This window comes from Mobula birostris, chromosome 2 (genome assembly GCF_030028105.1).
Source record: "Mobula birostris isolate sMobBir1 chromosome 2, sMobBir1.hap1, whole genome shotgun sequence".
NCBI lineage: Eukaryota > Metazoa > Chordata > Chondrichthyes > Myliobatiformes > Myliobatidae > Mobula > Mobula birostris.
The window spans coordinates 129,141,627-129,160,041 of NC_092371.1; the positions used below are offsets into that span (position 1 = coordinate 129,141,627).

The following is an 18,415-nucleotide window of genomic DNA, read 5'->3' on the forward strand; positions in this document are numbered from 1 at the left end:
ATTCCAACTTCCCTCTCCAACTGGCTTCTTTAATCAAGAGATCTTTAATCTGGTAGTGATGAAAGCGAATAATTACAGGACGTGGCTTGTGCTCCGGCTTAGGTGCTAAGGTATGATGAGCTCTGTCTATCTCAGGCAGGGTCGAAAGTATGTCGTTCCCAAAAATCTCACATAGCAAAGGGGAGAAAAATTCGGCAGGGGATCCACTTTCGATAGCCTCTGGCAAGCGGAGAATACGTAGATTTTGATGTCTTCTCCGACTTTCTAGGTCGGTAACTTTGGATACTAGCTTGCTGTTATGATCTCTCAAGCTGGAACAAACGTTTTCTAACTCTTTAAAACGGCAGTCTAAATCATCTGTGGCAAACTTGAGATATGATAAACGTTGGGCATGATCCTCCACTTTGGACTTAATTTGATCCAATTTCGATTCCAACAAACTGAAAGAAGACTTAGATTCATTAATTATCTCCTGTCGGTGATATTCTAATATCAAGATCATGTTTTCGCCGGAGAAGCTGGCCACTGGAACTTTCTTTTTCCCTGATTTGGTAGTCTTTGAAGCCATTGTAAAACAGGCGTATTCGCAGGCAGGAGGGAGAATAAAATGTTTAACAGTTTGGAGTAAAAGAAAGGGAGAGAAGGAGTGGGGAGATAAGAAATAGAAGCGATAGCTTTTCGTGACTAAACGATTGCCATCTTGACCGGAAGTTGGACTCCATAACCTTCAACACGCTTGCAAGTCAAGAACCTATCAACCTGCACTTTAAATGTACCCAGTGACTTGGACTCCACAACCATATGTGGCAATGACTTCCACAGATTCACCACCTTCTAGCTAAAGAAATTCCTTCTCATCTCTATTCTAAATAGATGTCCCACTATTCTGAAGCTGTGGCCTCAGGTCATAGACTCCTCCACTATAAGAAGCGTCCTCTACACATTCACTCAATCTAGACCTTTCAGTATTCAATAAGTTTCCGTGAGATCCTTTCTCCACCCCCCACCCCTTCTAAAGTTCAGTGAGTACAGGCCCACAGCCATCAAACTCCCTTTATAAGTTAACGCATTTATTCCTGGAATCATTCTCGTGAACAACCTCTGGATCCTCTCCAATGCCAGCACATCTTTTCTTAGATAAGGGACACAGACCACTTAGGAAATAGTCTACACCTTTATTCCTTCTAGCAAAGTATATGACCATACAATTTCCTACACTATATTCTATCTGTCACTTTTTTTTGCTCATTCTCCCAATCTGTCTAAGGCTGTCTGCAGACTCCCTGCTTCCTCAACACTACCTGCCCCTCCACCTATCTTCATATCTGCCACAAATTTGGCCACAAAGCGATCAATAACATCATCAAAATCATTAACATATAACATAAAAAGGAGTGCTGACCTCTGTAGAACACCAGTAGTCAACGGCAGCCAACCAGTAAAAGCTCAATGCTAGTATCCTTCCTGTAATATCACGGACTCTTGTCTTGTTAAGTAGCTTCATGTGTGGTACCTCGTCAAAGGCCTTCTGAAAATCCAAGCAAACATCCACTGACTTTTTTTGTTTATCTTGTCTGTATTTCTTCAAAGAATTCCAACAGATATGTCAGGCAAGATTTCCCTATAAGGAAGCCATGCTGACTTTGGCCTATTTTATCAAGTACCCGGAAACCTCATCCTTAATAATGGACTGCAACATCTTCCCAACCAATGAAGTGACATATGTATTTTCCAGTCCTCCAGAACTATTCCAGAAGCTAACTATTCTGGAAAGATCATTTCTAATGCCTGCACAATCCCTTCAGCTACCTCTTTCAGATCGCTGGAGTGTCATCCATTTGGTCCAGGTGACTTGTGTACCTTCAGATCATTCAGCTTCCCAAGCACCTTCTCCTTAGTGATAGCAACTACACTTACTTCTGCCCCTTGACATACTCAAATTTCTGGCACACTCCTAGTGTCTTCCATAGTGAAGACCTACACAAATTACTTATTAAATTCTTATGGCATGACTTTATCCACTGTTACTACCTCTCCAGCATCATTTTCCAGTGGTCCAATATCCAGTCTTGACTCTTTTTTACTCATTATGTACCTGAAAAAATATTTGGTACCTACTTTTATATTATTGGCTAGCTTACCTTCATATGTAATCTTTTCTCTCCTTTGGACTTTTTTTAGTTGCCTTCTGTTGGTTTTGAAAAGCTTCCCACTAATTTTGCTGTTCTATATGCCCTCTTTTTTAGCTTTTCTGCTGTCTTTGACATCCCTTGTCAACCACAGTTGTGTCATCCTCCCTTTAGAATACTTCTTTAGGATGTATCTGTCCTGTGCTTACCGAATTGCTCCTAGAAACTCCAGTCATTGCTGTTCTGCTGTCATCCCTGCTAGCATCCCCTTCCAATCAACTTTGGCCAGCTCCTCTCTCATGCTTCTAATTCCCTTTACACCACAGTAATATTGATACATCTGACTTCCTCTCAACTGTAGGGTGAATGCTATCATATTATGATCAAAGTTCAACTTAAATTTATTTTCAAAGTACATATTTGTCACCTTGTACAACCCTGAGATTCTTTTTCTTGCAGATATATTCAATAAATCCATAATAGAATAATAACCATAACAGAATCAATGAAAGACAGCACCAACTTGGGCATTCATCCAGGGCGCAAAAGACGATGAACTCTGCAAATGCAAAAAGAAAGAAATAATAATAATAAGTAAACCACCAATAAATATCAGGAACATGAGATGACAAGTCCTTGAAAGTATGTCCATAAGTTGTGGGAACATTTCAGTGATGGGGCAAGTGAAATTGAGTGAAGTTGTCCCCTTTGGTTCAAGAGATTGATGGTTGAGGAGTAATAACTGTTCCTGAACCTGGTGGTGTGGGCCCTGAGGTTCCTGTATCATCTTCCTAATGGCAGCAGCAAGAAGAGAGCATGTCCTGGGTGGTGGGGGTCCATGATTATGGGTGCTGCTTTCCTGCAACATAGAATAGTACAGCACAGTACAGGCCCTTTGGCCCACAATATCATGCCGACCCTCAAACCCTGCCTCCCGTATAACCCCCCCACCTTAAATTCCTGCATATACCTGTCTAGTAGTCTCTTAAATTTCACTAGTGTATCTGCCTCCACCACTGACTCAGGCAGTGCATTCCACACACCAACCACTCTCTGAGTAAAAAACCTTCCTCTAATATCCCCCGTGAACTTCCCACCCCTTACCGTAAAGCCATGTCCTCTTGAATTGAGCAGTGGTGCCCTGGGGAAGAGGCGCTGGCTATCCACTCTATCTATTCCTCTTATTATCTTGTACACCTCTATCGTGTCTCCTCTCATCCTCCTCCTCTCCAAAGAGTAAAGCCCTAGCTCCCTTAATCTCTGATCATAATACATACTCTCTAAACCAGGCAGCATCCTGGTAAATCTCCTCTGTACCCTTTCCAATGCTTCCACATCCTTCCTATAGTGAGGCAACCAGAACTGGACACAGTACTCCAAGTATGGCCTAACCAGAGTTTTATAGAGCTACATCATTACATCATGACTCTTAAACTCTATCCCTTGACTTATGAAACCTAACACCCCATAAGCTTTCTTAACTACCCTATCCACCTGTGAGGCAACTTTCAGGGATCTGTGGACATGTACCCCAAGATCCCTCTGCTCCTCCACTCTACCAAGTATCCTGCCATTTACTTTGTACTCTGCCTCGGAGTTTGTCCTTCCAAAGTGTACCACCTCACACTTCTCCGGGTTGAACTCCATCCGCCACTTCTCAGCCCACTTCTGCATCCTATCAATATCTTCGACAATCCTTGACACTATCTACAACACCACCAACCTTTGTGTCGTCTGCAAACTTGCCAACTCACCCTTCTACCCCCACATCCAGGTCGTTAATAAAAATCACAAAAAGTAGAGGTCCCAGAACAGATCCTTGTGGGACACCACTAGTCACAATCCTCCAATCTGAATGTACTCCCTCCACCATGACCCTCTGCCTTCTGCAGGCAAGCCAATTCTGAATCCACCTGGCTAAACTTCCCTGGATCCCATGCCTTCTGACTTTCTGAATAAGCCTACCGTGTGGAACCTTGTCAACAACATTTTATGTAGATGTATTCAGTGGTGGGGAAAGCTTTACCCGTGATGGACTGGGCCGTATCCACTACTTTTTGTAGAATTTTCTGTTCAAGGGCATTGGTGTTTCCATACCAAGCTGTGATGCAGCCAGTCAATATATGCTCCTTTGTACATCTATAAAATTTTGTCAGAGTTTTAGATGTCAAGCCAAATCTTCACAAATTCCTGAAGAAGTATAGGCGCTGTCATGCTTTCTTCGTTATTGCTCTTGCGTGCTGCACCCGAACAGGTCCTCCGAAATGATAACAGCAAAAAATTTAAAGTTGTTGACACGCTCTACTGCTGATCCTCTGATGAGGGCTAGTTCATGGACCTCAGTAATCGGCTTCCTTGTCTTGCTGATGAGTAGGAGGTTGTGTTGTGGCACCACTCAGCCAGATTTTCGATCTTTCTTCTATATGCTGATTCATCGCCACATTTGATGCAGTCTACAACTGCATAATTCAACATCTGTAGAAATAGCCCTGAGACTAGTAGGATGGATTACAGAGATGCAACTAGCAAGCAGTGGAGAACGATGGAGTTGGTTGAATATAGTAAAATTATTTTAACAGAAGTAAGCCAAGTTGATAAGGATAATTTTTTTAAACTAGATTTATTTTTCCATTTGTCTCATGCCAACAAACAGTTTGAAATTATGCCCTGAATACTCAAGTCCAAGTTACATGTACTTTTGTGATTTGGGCTTGAGTTTCCAGGCGATACTTTTGAAGCTTACAGATAATATGACATTAGGAAGTTTATAAGCCTGTGCAGAGAACAACTGCACCTTTCAGGAAGACAGAGTCTGATGGAATATACTCATATGAGACAACACAACTACTAAAATTGGTGCTTCACAGCACCAGTGACTCAGGTTCAAACCTGACCTCTGGTGCTGTCTGTGTGACGTTTACATTCTCCCTATGCATACCTGGGTTTCCTTTGGATACTCCTCACATGTTTAAGAGGGTGCAGAATAGTGGGTTTATTGGTTAGTGTAAATTGTCCCTACTGTGTAAGTAGATTTTAGAATCTGGGAGAGTTGATGGGAATTTAGAGAGAATAAAATGAGATCAGTGTAAATGCTTTCTTGATGGTCGTAGTGGACTAGGTGGACCAAAGGGCTTGTTTCTGTGATAAATGATACTAATTCTGTCTAGTTTAGCCACGAAGAGTTAAGTCATATATTTTAAATGATGAGCAGTAATATAAAGTAAATTTAACTTCAAAGGAACTCCAAGACCACAGCCTCCCTTATGTACAGGAACACAGCTTTTGAAAGTGATAATACATTGATAGTTTCAGACCAGCTTTATAAATGGATACAAATTGCAAAAGCAAGAAATTTCTGCTAAAACTTTATAAAACAGCTGTAATAGTACACCAAATTATGTGTGCCTCAATAAGAAAGGACGCCAGAGCGTTGGAGTGGGTGCAAAGGAGACTTACTGAATTGTTCCAGGAGTCAGGGTATTCATTTTCATGAACAGCAAGTATCTCAAGCTTTGAAGATTATGAATATTTAATAAAGGCCTTCAAAATTATAGAGTATCTAATGAGAAGGTTTATCTAATGGCTAAAGGGTTGGAAATCCAAGCACACAAGTCTAAGAAACTGAGGTGAATCATTTTTTTTTAATTTTGCAGTTGTAAACTGGAGTAGGCTAGATGAAGGAACATATGAAAATAGCAACAGTAAGCCACTCAAGCTCCTCAACCCAGCTCAGCTCTTGAGTATGATCATAGCTGATCTGCCATTAGCCCATTACTCTGAATACACAGATCTTTCAAAAACGTATCCCCTACTACAAACATCTCCAATGACTGGAGGCTCACTAACTTCTGTGAGAAGTTCCTCTCATTTGCAGTGCTTCCACTAATGGAAATATCTTGATGTTTATACAGTTATGCCACTTCAGGATCTTATTTTTCCAAGTGATTAGCCCTTGTTCTTCTAAACTCCAAAGAATATACTGTAGGTCTAATTTCTTTGGCTGCTCCTGTTGGGGAGATTTAACTTCATGTTTAACAAAGTCAAAGTTTATCAATTTTGAGTTTATTGTCATGTGCAAAACTACATGTATTCACAGGTTCAATGAAAAACATACAGCAGCATCACAGATGCATATTTGCAAGATGACTTCAAAGCGTGGCAACTCATTGCAAGCTTTACACATTACTTCTATTATAATCATTATGCTCTTTTACATCTAAATTTTACAATTCAGGATTACTTATAATGTTCTCTTAAATCTTCTTTAGGATCTATCAATGGCTTTCCACCTTAGAGTCTGCCTGCACTGCACTTTCTCTGTGACTTAACACTTTATTCTCCATTCTGTTATCCTCTTCCCTTGTATGACCTCAAAGCACTGTTGTAATGAAATGGTCTGTATAAATGGCATACAGTAGTTTTTCACTGTACCCCAGTACATATGAAATAATAGTAAGCCAATTTAATAAGCATGAAAAATAAATTTTTACAAGAAAAATAAATTACAGTGGGGTTGGTTAACTGGGACACACTGGGGCCAATGAAGCAGCTGCCCCAATTAGCTGAAATTTCATGGAAATAGTGAAAAAGGTATAAAATTGACAAACTGACTAACAAGTAATGTAATTAAATGAAAGGTAAAACAAATTAGAATACTAGTAATAAAACAAAAGTACTATAAACCTGTATTAGTTCCTAAGAGTTGTCGATGGAGGAATTCATCCAGTATATGCTGCCTTGTTCTTTTGATTGACTGTTAATGAACAAAACTGGTGCAGGCACTGAGTGCAGATAAGTGCACTTACTGCCTTCGTGCTATACTTTTGATGATTGGATCCTCTGAATTTTCATTTTTATTGTAACATTCAAGATGTTTTGTCATTACCTTCAAATTCTTCATAATTTTTAATTTGTTGAAGTAGTGAAATAGTTTTATTTTCACTCTTGGTCGTTTCTGGCATCTCCAAGCCTGAATACTTGAAACTGCGGTAACCAAAACGATTCTGAATTGTCTTTCTGCTAATTTATCGCCAACTATGATGACAATAATTACTGCTTTTTGAACACAAACAGAGGCAACTGATATTATTTTAAAACTTTGTTCTAAACACAGTGTAATGTCCAAGTCCTCTGTTCCAATTTAGTGGCGTAGTGTCCCAAGTAAACAAAGGGAATCCTGATTATTTTTTCAATTAGTTTTTCTTCTTTAAGAGTTGTCTCAAATAAGTAGCTGCCCTGATTAACAGATGCCTCAATTAACTGGAATTCACCGTATACACTTTTTTTTAAAACAGATTTTTTACAAGAATGATTGTAAATTTTGTTCCCACAGAGTTCTCAGAGACTTCAATGCCTGTAAGTGTCAGGGCTGCTTATTCAGGGGAGAGCCACAACAGTCTTCAAACAGTGAGTTTCTTCATGTTTCAAACTGGACTGTGAGCTATGCCCCTGATCCCCACAACATTTACTGGTAAGCTGCTGCTCTGTTCTGTTCATTATCTAATGGACCTATTTATAATCCTGAATTGTAAACCAAACCCACCACAGGGTAAAAACCTAAAAATGCCTGATATACTCAGGTGGTCAGACCACATCCATGCAAAGAGAAACAGGTCAAAGATCCTTCATCAGAAATCACCACTGGGTGATCAATCACGTGCATTCAGTGTTGGCAAGGCTATATTGATTTTGTGCTAAGAAAACTTTAACAAATGGTTCAGAACCAGCAGATAACGTAGCATTTTCATTAGATAAGTGACTGTACAACACTTGACATACCATTCATAACTATTTTGTGACAAGCAGGGAAAATTGAAGCTGATGTTTACATGATATTGTTGCTTTCATCCTTATTGCTACAAATTAATAACATAGAGCTGGGATTCCAATTGGCAAATTGTTAACCATACTTCAGTTTTTCAGTTAAGGATTTATAGGGATGAAGTGAGCCAGAAGAACCAAGTATTATTCAAATGCCTGAGCCATTAACAGAACATCCATCATGTATTTTTCTTCTGTTCTGTTCTGGCTGGTTTAGTGTCTTTTTAAGACATCTTGAAGGGTATGAAGAATCAATTACATCTTTTGAGTTGTTATTAAGTGTTGATTAGACTGGGCAAGGATGGTAGATTCCTTTTCTTCAATGGTCTTCAGTAGTTAACTTTCCATGGTGAGTTTTCTGATAGTAAGGATCAAAATTGCAAGATTTTATTGACCTCCACAGTTTCTTAGTAAGACTAGGACTAATGACTTGGAGTCACCAGTTTGACTGCTGCATCTGCTCCAGCCTCAACACATGGAATTATGATATTGTAGCCATTAATGGACTTGGTTTCAGGAGGAGCAGGATTGGCAGCTCAATATTCCGGGATTCCATTGTTTCAGATCTGATGGTGGGAGGGATCAAAGGAGGAGGGGTGGCATTACTAGTCAGGGAAACTGCCATGGCAGTGCTCAGTCAGGGCAGACTGGAGAACTCTTCTAGTGAGGTGTTATGGGTGGAACTGAGGAATAAGAAAAGTATGACCACATTAGTGGAGCTATATTACAGACCACGCAACAGTCTGGGGATTTAAAGGCACAAATTTGTAGAGAGATCACAGACTATTGCAAGAAAAATAATATTGTTATAGTAGGTAATTTTAACTTTCCAAATGTTGACTGGGACGCACATACTGTAAAAGGACTAGATGGGACAGAGTTTGCCAAATGTGTTCAGGAAATTTTCCTTCATTACTACATAGAAGTCCCAATGAGATGGTGTGCAATATTTGATCTACAAAGATTGTTGGAGGGGTGGGTGGTGTTGAGGAAATAGGTGGGATGCAGAAAGACTTAGACAGATTAGGAATGGGCAAGAAACTGGCAAATAAAATATAATGTTGGAAAATGCATGATCAGGCACTTTGGTAGTAGAAATAAATGTGTGGACTATTTTCTATACAGGGAGAAAATCCAAAAATCTGAGATACAAACGGACTTGGGAGTCCTTGTGCAGAACACCCTAAAGGTTAACTTGCAGGTTGAGTCAGTGGTGAGAAAGGCAAATGCAATGTTAGCATTCATTTCAAGAGGTCTGGAATACAAGAGCAGGGATGTGATGTTGAGGCTTTATAAGGCACTGGTGAGGCCTCACCTTGAGTATTGTGAACTGTTTTGGGCTCCTTATCTTAGAAGAGCTGTGCTGACATTGGAGAGGATCCAGAGGAGGTTCACAAGGATGATTCCAGGAATGAAAGGGTTATCATACAAGGAATGTTTGATGGCTCGGGGTCTGTACTCACTGGAATTTAAAAGGTTGAACGGGTGGGAGTAATCTCACAGAAACTTATTGAATACTGAAAGGTCTAGATTGAGTGAATTTCTCGTTGAAAGGCCTGGACAGAGTAGATGTGGAAAGGATGTTTCCCGTGGTGGGAGAGTCTAGGACAAGAGGGCACAGCCTCAGGATAGAGGGGTGTCCATTTAAAACAGAGATGCGGAGGAATTTCTTTTGCCAGAGGGTGGTGAATTTGTGGAATTTGTTGCTATGTGCATCTGTGGAGGCCAGGTTGTTGGGTGTACTTAAGGCAGAGATTCATAGGTTCTTGATTGGACATGGCATCGAAGATTATGGGGAGAAGGCCGGGAAATGAGGTTAAGGAGGAGGAAAGGGCCTAATTCTGCTCCTATGTCTTATGGTCTTATGTCTATTAGGCACTAAGACAGGGCAGATGGGTAGGAACAAATGAGTTGCTTATGGAGTATATGAAATGCAAGAGAATACTTAAGAAAGAAATCAGGAGGGCTAAAAGAAGGCATGAAATTGCTCTAGCAGACAAGGTGAAGGAGTCTCCTAAGGGATACTACAGATATGTTAAGAGCAAAAGGATTGCAAAGGACAAAATTGTCCTCTGGAAGATCAAAATGATCATCCATGCAGGGAGCCAAAAGAGACAGGGGAGATCTTAAATGAATTTTTTGCATCTGTATTTAATCAGGAGGTGGACACAGAGCTTATAGAAGTGAGGCAAAGCAGCATGAATTTCATGGCCCTGTACAGATTAAAGAGGAGGGGGTATTTGATGTCTTGAGGGAAATTAGGATGGATAAATCCCCAAGGCCTAACAAGGAGTTTCATCGGACCTGGTAAGAGGCAAGTGCAGAAATTGCCAGGGCCCTGAAAGAGATATTTAAATCATCCTTTGCAACAGGTGAGGTACTGGAGCATAGTCAATGTTCTTTCACTGTTCAAGAAAGGTTCTAAAAATAAACCAGGAAATTATAGGCCGGTGAGCCTGATATCAGCAGTGGGAAAGTTATTGGAAGGTATTCTAAGGGACTGGATATATGAGTATTTGGATAGAAATGGACAGATTAGGGATAGTCAGTACGGTTTTGTGCGTGGTAGGTTGTGTCTAACCAACCTTGTATAATTTTTTTGAGAAACTTACCAGGAACATTGAAGGCAAGGCAGTGGATGTTATCTACATGGGCTTTAGCAAGGCATTTGCAAAGTTCCACATGGGAGGTTGTCAAGAAGATTCGGTTGCACGGCATTCAGGATGAGGTAGTATATTGGATTAGACTGGCTTTGTGGGAGAAACCAGAATGGGTTAGTTGATAGTTGCGTCTGCCTGGGGGCCTATGACTGAGTGCCACAGGAATTGGTGCTGGATCCTTTGTTGCTTGTCATCTACAAAAATGATCTGCATAATAATTTGGATATCTGGAACAGCAAATTTTCAGATGACACCAAGACTAGGAGGGGGTGTGGTGTGTAGTGGAAAGCAAGGGAGACTTTCTTGGCTTGCAGCAGGATCTGGACCAGATGGAAAAATGGGCTGAAAAATGGCAGATGGAATTTAACACAGACAAGTGTGAGGGTTTGCACTTCGGTAGGACCAACCAGGGTAGATCTTACACAGTGAACAGTAGAACACTGAGGAGTGCGGAAGAACAAAGGAATCTGGGAATACAGATACACAATTCATTGAAAGTGGCATCACAGGTAGATAGGGTCATAAGGGAAACTTTTGGCACATTGGCCTTCATAAATCAAAGTTTTAAGTACAGGATCATAAACAAGAGAAAATCTGCAGATGCTGGAAATCCAACCAACGCAAACAAAATGCTGGAGGAACTCAGCAGGCCAGACAGCGTGTATGGAAAAGAGTGCATTCGATGTTTTCGGCCCTGAAGTGTCAACTGTACTTTTTTCCATAGATGCTGCCTGGCCTGCTGAGATCCTCCAGCATTTTGTGCGTGTTGGTTGTATTGAGTACAGGAGATGGGATGTTATATTGAAGTTGTGCAAGACGTTGCTACAGGCTAGTTTGGCGTATTGTGTGCAGTTTTGGCCACCTACCTACAGGAAAGATGTAAATAAAGTTGAAAGAGTACAGAGAAATTTTACAAGGATGTCACCAGGATTGCAAGACCTGAGTTATAAGGAAAGATTCAATTGGTTAGGACTTTATTCTTTGGAATGTAGAAGATTAAGGTAGAGGTATACAAAATTATGAGAGATATAGAGGGGGTAAATGCAAGCAGGCTTTTCCCACTGGGATTGGGCGAGGCTATAGCTAGAGGTCATGGGTTGACGGTGGAAGGTGAAAAATTTAAGGGGAACATAAGGGGAAGCTTCTTCACTCGGACAGTTGTGATAGTGTAGAATGAGCTGCCAGTGCAAATGATGCAAGCGAGCTCAATTTCAATATCTAAGTGAAGTTTGGATAGGTACACAGATGGTAGGGGTATGGAGGGCTATGATCCCAGTCGATGGGAATTTTTTTTATTTTGTGTGCCATACTCTGCCAGAGCCTTGGCGACCACTTTTTCAAGTGGTTGTTTTGGAGGAAAGATTCTGTGAGTGGTTCCCCACTCCCTTCTCACTGCACAGTCTTATTTTTTTACAAGGCCGAGTTGCGAGCTCAACACTCAACCTGGCACGGATGGAAAGCCTGCCCGGGTGTGGCTTGACAGGGTTCGAACTCGGGAACCTTCGCTCCGGAGTCCGGCGCTGATGTAACTGTGCCACCAGCCGGCCTGATGGAAATAGGCAGTTTAAATGGTTTGGCACAGACTAGATGGGCCAAAGTGCCTATTTCTGAGTGCCTGTTTTTTTTTGTATTTTTCTATGACTCTGACTCAAAGTTGCTGTATTGCTGATGCTTTGAAGAACCCTGTTCTGCCACAGCTGAACCTCAGGCATGTACTAGGTACAGGTGCAAACTCACATCCAGTCAGTCACTTAAAGATAAATAGATGAGTGCGAAATAAAACTCAACAGCATCTGTGTGTTTTTCAATCTTTTGTTACCCCTGTGTTTTAATACAACATTTTCTCTGAATTATTTTGAATATCTTGGAAGCAAGATGATGTGTATTCATCCAAGAGCAGCACCACAGCTTGACAAACAAAATTACAATGAAAATGAAAGCCGCTATGCCCTGTAAAACAGTTTCCAGTTGTTGAAAAACAAACGTTGATACTGGAGATTAGATTATTATTTTGCTTCAATAGAGATGTGTCCAATCCCAGTTGACTGAGACACAGTACTGTTGACACCTTCCATGTGAGAAATTTAGAGCATCTTTAGCAGGTAGAGGATAGAAAGAAGTGGGATCCAACCAAGCAGATAGAGCAAGTACCAGAAATCTGACAGAAATGGTGATATTCAAATTGACACAGTTCCTTTTGCCACAGTTGGGTTGGGCTTGTTGCTAGAATCTAATATGCTGCTGATCACTTAGTGTACTGGGATATAATGTGGATGAATCTCGTCCAGCATTCCTTCTTTACCTGGGCATTTACTGGACTTGGTAGTTGAGTATTAAAGAATCATTATGATAAATGGAACTTTATTATTTGCACAGGGAACACTTGTCATTGAGGGGAATTTCATGGTGGCTACGCTGCTTCATCATCAACTGTGTCCTTTTCATTCTACTCTTCTTCTTGACCACCCCGGCCATTATCATCACAACGATGGACAAGTTCAATGTTACAAAACCTGTTGAATATTTAAACGTGAGTGGTGCTATTTCAATTCTTTAGAAGAAACATCATTTTTATTTTGCTTCACCATCCCCTTGCCAATGAGAGAAAATTAATAAGAATGTAATTTAATTAATAAGAATATAAGGAGAAGGCCATTGTGTGCTCTCATTTGCTAAGGTCATGGCTGACATTTTATCCCAGCACCATTTTCTTCGATTTACCCCCATATATTTGTTCCAATAAAAGTATCCCAAAATCTATCATTTTCTCATGAAAGTGCGCAGCGACTTCCGACTTCCGGGTCATCAAGGGAATGGCGACCTAAGGAAAAGGTCTCTCGACAAAAAAGAAGGTAAACTGCCCCATAATCGAATTTAGACAAATACTTAATATTGCATAACTATATTAATAAAAGGGGCAAGGATGATGTCTAAGAACAAGATTAAAAAGTCCGCTCCGAAGGCTGATAAACATAAAGAGACGCAGCAAGGCGACGGGCCTAGCTCCCCCACGGCAAGCCAGGACGGAGATAATGAGGGGGAATCGGTGACTCTGTCCTTGATTCTCGGAGAGATTCGTGAGTTCCGACAAGATAACAGCAAACAGCTGGAAGATATTAAAGGAGAAATAGTAAAAACTAACTCGCGGATAGATGAAACCGAAGCGAGGATTGTTGGAATTGAAGAGAAGCTACAAAACGCAGAGGAGGTGATAGCAGAAATGCTGAAGCTGCAAGACCAGCTCCAGTGGAAACTAATAGATCAAGAAGGTCGCTCGAGAAGGGAAAATGTGAGGATTTACGGAGTTCTCAAAGGAACTGAAGGTAAACCCGGATTGATGATTCCCTTTGTGGAGAAGCTGCTTAGAGAGAACCTTGATATACCGGCCGCAAAAGACCTACAGATAGAAAGAGCTCACCGCACGTTGGCACCACAGCCTCCAGCAGGCGCCCAGCCCAGATCGATTCTGGTCAGATTTCTCAGTTACAGAACGAAGGAAGAGGTGCTTAAAAGGGCATGGCAAAAGAAAGGTTTCATGTGGAACAACTGTAAAATCAGTTTAGACCACAACTACGCACTGGGGATTCTTGCCAGACGGAAGGAATATACGGAAACACGGAGAGTCCTGAAGGAAAACAACATCAGATTCCAGACCCTGTATCCAGCTCGGCTGAGAGTCTTTTACGACGAAGGGACAAGAACTTACGCTACGGTGGAGGAGGCAACGTTGGACCTGGCGGACCGGGGACTACCTATTAAAGTTATCACCCAACCGGAGTCGCTACTGGAGAGGATTCGGTAGAAGTCATGGCAGTTAGTGCGGCGAGGACGCTCCACACGAACCAGAGTGTCAAACTACAAGGAAAAGCTGCAAATATTCAGACGCGAATGTACAGAGAACACAGATTAAGTAAGAGAAATGACGAAAAGAGTAAATCGGACTTAAAGGTAAAATGAAAACTGGTAACTGAAAATAAACTAGACGGAATAACTTGAATGATAGCAATATGGTCGAGACATAAATAGGAGAAAATTCTCTATGATTATTCAAACTGCTGAGTGCCCTCTAACACAGGGTGAAGATAGAGGTTATCCCTCTGAACTGAGGCGGGTTGGTGCTCAGGCCTCACTGTGGGAAGTCGGGAAAAATTTTCAAATGTTGCACGTTCAAAAATGTCTAGGGTGTGGTTATATGTCTTGGTTTACTGTTGAGAAGGGATTGCTTACTGTTTGGTTAGAAAAGGAGAGTGTTTTTTTTTCTACTAGAGAAAAATGCAAACTGAATTGGTAAAAATAATTTCCTATAATGTTAATGGGGTTTTAAATCCAATTAAAAGAAATAAGATTATGTCTAAATTGAAAAAAGAGAGGGCACAAATAGCTTTCCTCCAGGAAACACATATGAGCCAATCTGAACATGGAAAATTAAAAAGAATGGGCTTTAAGCATGTATTTTATTCATCATATAAATTGAGTCACAAAAGAGGGGTAGCTACTTTAATATCAAGTACTCTTAATTATGAACATATTTCAGAGACTAGAGACAAAGAAGGACGGTTCGTAAAAATCACAGGAAGAATAGAAGGTACAGAAATAACATTGCTGAATGTTTATGCTCCTCCAGGTTGTGAATGGTCATTTTATAGACACATTTTTGACCTAATGGTCAGTTCTCAAGGGGTAGTAATTTGTGGAGGGGATTTTAATATTAGATTAAATCCTATATTAGATTCTTCAAGAATAGTTACTCAGAATAAACCTCTGACTCAGAAAGTGAATTCATTGATGGAGGAGTTGGGAATTATAGATGTCTGGAGGGAATTACACCCTACTAGTAAAGATTATACATATTATCCTTTCCCTCATTCAGCCTATTCAAGGATAGACTATTTCTTTATCTCTAATACAGATAGACTCAGGATAAAAAACTGTAATATTGCAACAATTGATCTGTCGGATCATAGCCCAGTCTCTATGTCTCTAATCCTGGAAAGGAAAATGAGGAAAACACTATGGAGGCTAAACTCACATATACTCAATAACCCGAAAGTAATGGAGAGATTAAGGGGAGAAATCAAAGAATATCTAGACCTTAATGACACGGGAGAAACATCACCAGTGATCTTATGGGATACATTGAAAGCTGTACTGAGAGGGAAAATTATTTCCATTACCACTCACATGAAAAAAAATCAATGCACAAAAATTAGCAGACCTTCAAGGAAAATTAAAACAACTTCAAGTTGTAGATAGCAACAAAAGTAATTCAAATCGAAAACAGGAAATTAGGAAATTGCAAAGTGAAATTGACGATATTTATACGTTGGAAACTCAAAGAAATTTTCTTTACCTGAGACAAAAGAATTATGAAATAGGAGGTAAATCAGCTAGATTATTAGCATATAAATTACGAAAACAACAAGCAGACAATACAATTCATAAAATAAAGAATCCAAAGACAAAGCTTGTGGAGAGTACAATAGGGAAAATTCAAGAGAGTTTTGAAACATATTATCGAGAGCTGTACTCCCAACCCCGGGCCCCCAGTGAGCCCTATATAGATTCTGAATTTGGCTTGCAGTTCAATACCTAGTAAATCAGTTTCTCGATTATATAATGCACTCTCCCATGCTAAAAATGTAAATACACTGTATATTAAAGAGAAGTGGGAGAAAGAAGCGGGGTTGGTACTTTCAGAGGAGGCTTGGGAGAAAATCTGCAGCTTTCAATGGTCCTCGACTAATTCTTTGACTTGGAGAGAACATTGTTGGAAAAACATTATAAGATACTTCAAGACCCCATATCAAGAAAAATATAAAGATACAAATGTGATGTGTTGGAGAAGGTGCGGCTCCAAGGAGGCAAATCATTGTCATATTTTTTGGGATTGCCCTAAATTAAGTCTATTTTGGGAAGGTATTCATAGAACATTAGTTAAGGTACTTAGGTCCCAGATACCTCTGAACTTTGAGACGCTCTATTTGGGGCATGTATTGTTTCTTGAACAGAAGGAAGATATAAAGTTGCTGCAGGCCCTCTTAGCGGCAAGTAAGAAATCAATCACTAGAAAATGGCTAAATCCAATACCACCTACATTAGAAGATTGGTACGAAATTATCTTGGAAATATTTAAAATGGAGAAGTTGACTTACTCCCTGAGAACTCAAAAAGAAAAATTTTATCAAATCTGGAATAAATGGATTGAATATATAACCCCAATGCGAGCAGACTTTAGATGACTCTCCTAATGATTTATACTGCTCTTCTCATCAACACAGTAATATTGCTAACGTAAGCACCCCTAGTCTAAATGTTTGTTTTTTTTTGTTTTCTTTTGGAAAATAGAGAATTAACACAAGTAAAGGGAAAGATTTGGGAAAGGGATAAAAAAATGAAAAAATTAAGTAAATAAGTACATAGGGATTGGATAATTATGTCTGCGGGCAGGAGCAAGCATGAACAAATTAGGATATAAACACCTACAATGGTTGATACATAGGCTTATATACAACATTTTGGACCAGTGGAAATGGTCCAGAAGGGTTATATGGAAACTATTATTACCATTTTTCTTAACAACTAATTCCATTACTTAGCCTAATAGGTTAGATTTACCACAGTACATAATTATCTATTTAAATGTTTATTTTCCTTTTATATCATCTCAATGTGTACTTAAGAATGTATAAATAATTGTAGTTTTATACATATAAAAAATGGAAAAGGTTATATGTGTGAAAAAAGTACATGATATTTGTGAATTCCTTATCCAAATAAAAATAAAATTTAAAAAAAAAGAAAGTGCACAGCAACTGTGTTTCCACACTACTCTTAGATAGGATGAAGAAACTTCTCACCTATGGCAGGTGAAGTTAATCCTACTGGAGTCTGCAAAGTTGGCTGTCAGTCAACTATTCGGAAAGAACAAGAATAGAACATTTGCCAGTCCCATTTTATGAATGCCCATAAGTGTACAAGTGCTTATCAGAAGCTAGCAAGAACTACAAAAAAAAACTTGTCATATGACCTTGTCTTGAAAGATCACTACTACTGCCTCCACAATCTCTTCGGCTACCTCTTTCGGAACCCTGTGATGTAGTTCATTTGGTCAACATCTTTCTGATTTGTCCACTTAAGGTTTTCACTGTTGCATGAGCACAGAAGTGCAAATTTTCATTATACTTCATTCACATGTCCATGGAATCTGCAAATGTTCAAAGCAAATTGTCCTATGAGATTAAGTCCATTTTGTATGTTAAGCATAATGTTTTTCGACTATCAACCTTTTAAAATCTCCCCTGTTCAAACAGGAGGATCAAGATACTCAAGCAAACTAGAAGTTGCATAATACTTTAAGGCTGTTCAGCCAATTGTGTGTATTGAAATGAAGTTCTTTAATACCTTAATGCCTTCCAACTGCAATTCCCAAGACAACTACAGTAGCAAGTAACTATTAATCAAATGAACCCCAATCCCTAATCGGGTGACACAGGAAAGGATTATCTAAGTGCAGTTGAAGCAAATGTTCCTCTTTGGTTCGTCTTCCTACAGGAATCATGCTTTGGGGTTTGTAATTGGCATCAGGATTTACACTTCCCTTATTTGCTACTTGACAGTGCCAGATTGTGGTGTTTCAACTTCTTTAATGCCAAGCAAAAAATCTAATTTTCTTTTCCATTCTTTTCTTTCCAGAACCCCATTATAACACAGTTTTTCCCAACACTCCTGCTGTGGTGTTTCTCAGCTCTTCTCCCAACCATAGTTTACTACTCAGGATTTTTTGAAGCACATTGGACAAGGTATTTT

General features: G+C 39.9%; 1 protein-coding gene across 4 annotated transcripts in view; it reads left to right on the forward strand.

Moving 5' to 3' along the window:
- Window positions 1-18,415, forward strand: part of LOC140190969 (CSC1-like protein 2) — a 205,201-nt gene that overhangs the window by 137,534 nt on the left and 49,252 nt on the right. For all 4 annotated transcript variants that reach the window (XM_072247993.1, XM_072247986.1, XM_072248012.1 and 1 more), the window contains exons 14-16: window positions 7,462-7,599; window positions 12,986-13,139; window positions 18,302-18,408. In XM_072247993.1, the coding sequence (XP_072104094.1) occupies window positions 7,462-7,599; window positions 12,986-13,139; window positions 18,302-18,408 (399 nt within the window). The remainder of the gene's footprint in view (window positions 1-7,461; window positions 7,600-12,985; window positions 13,140-18,301; window positions 18,409-18,415) is intronic.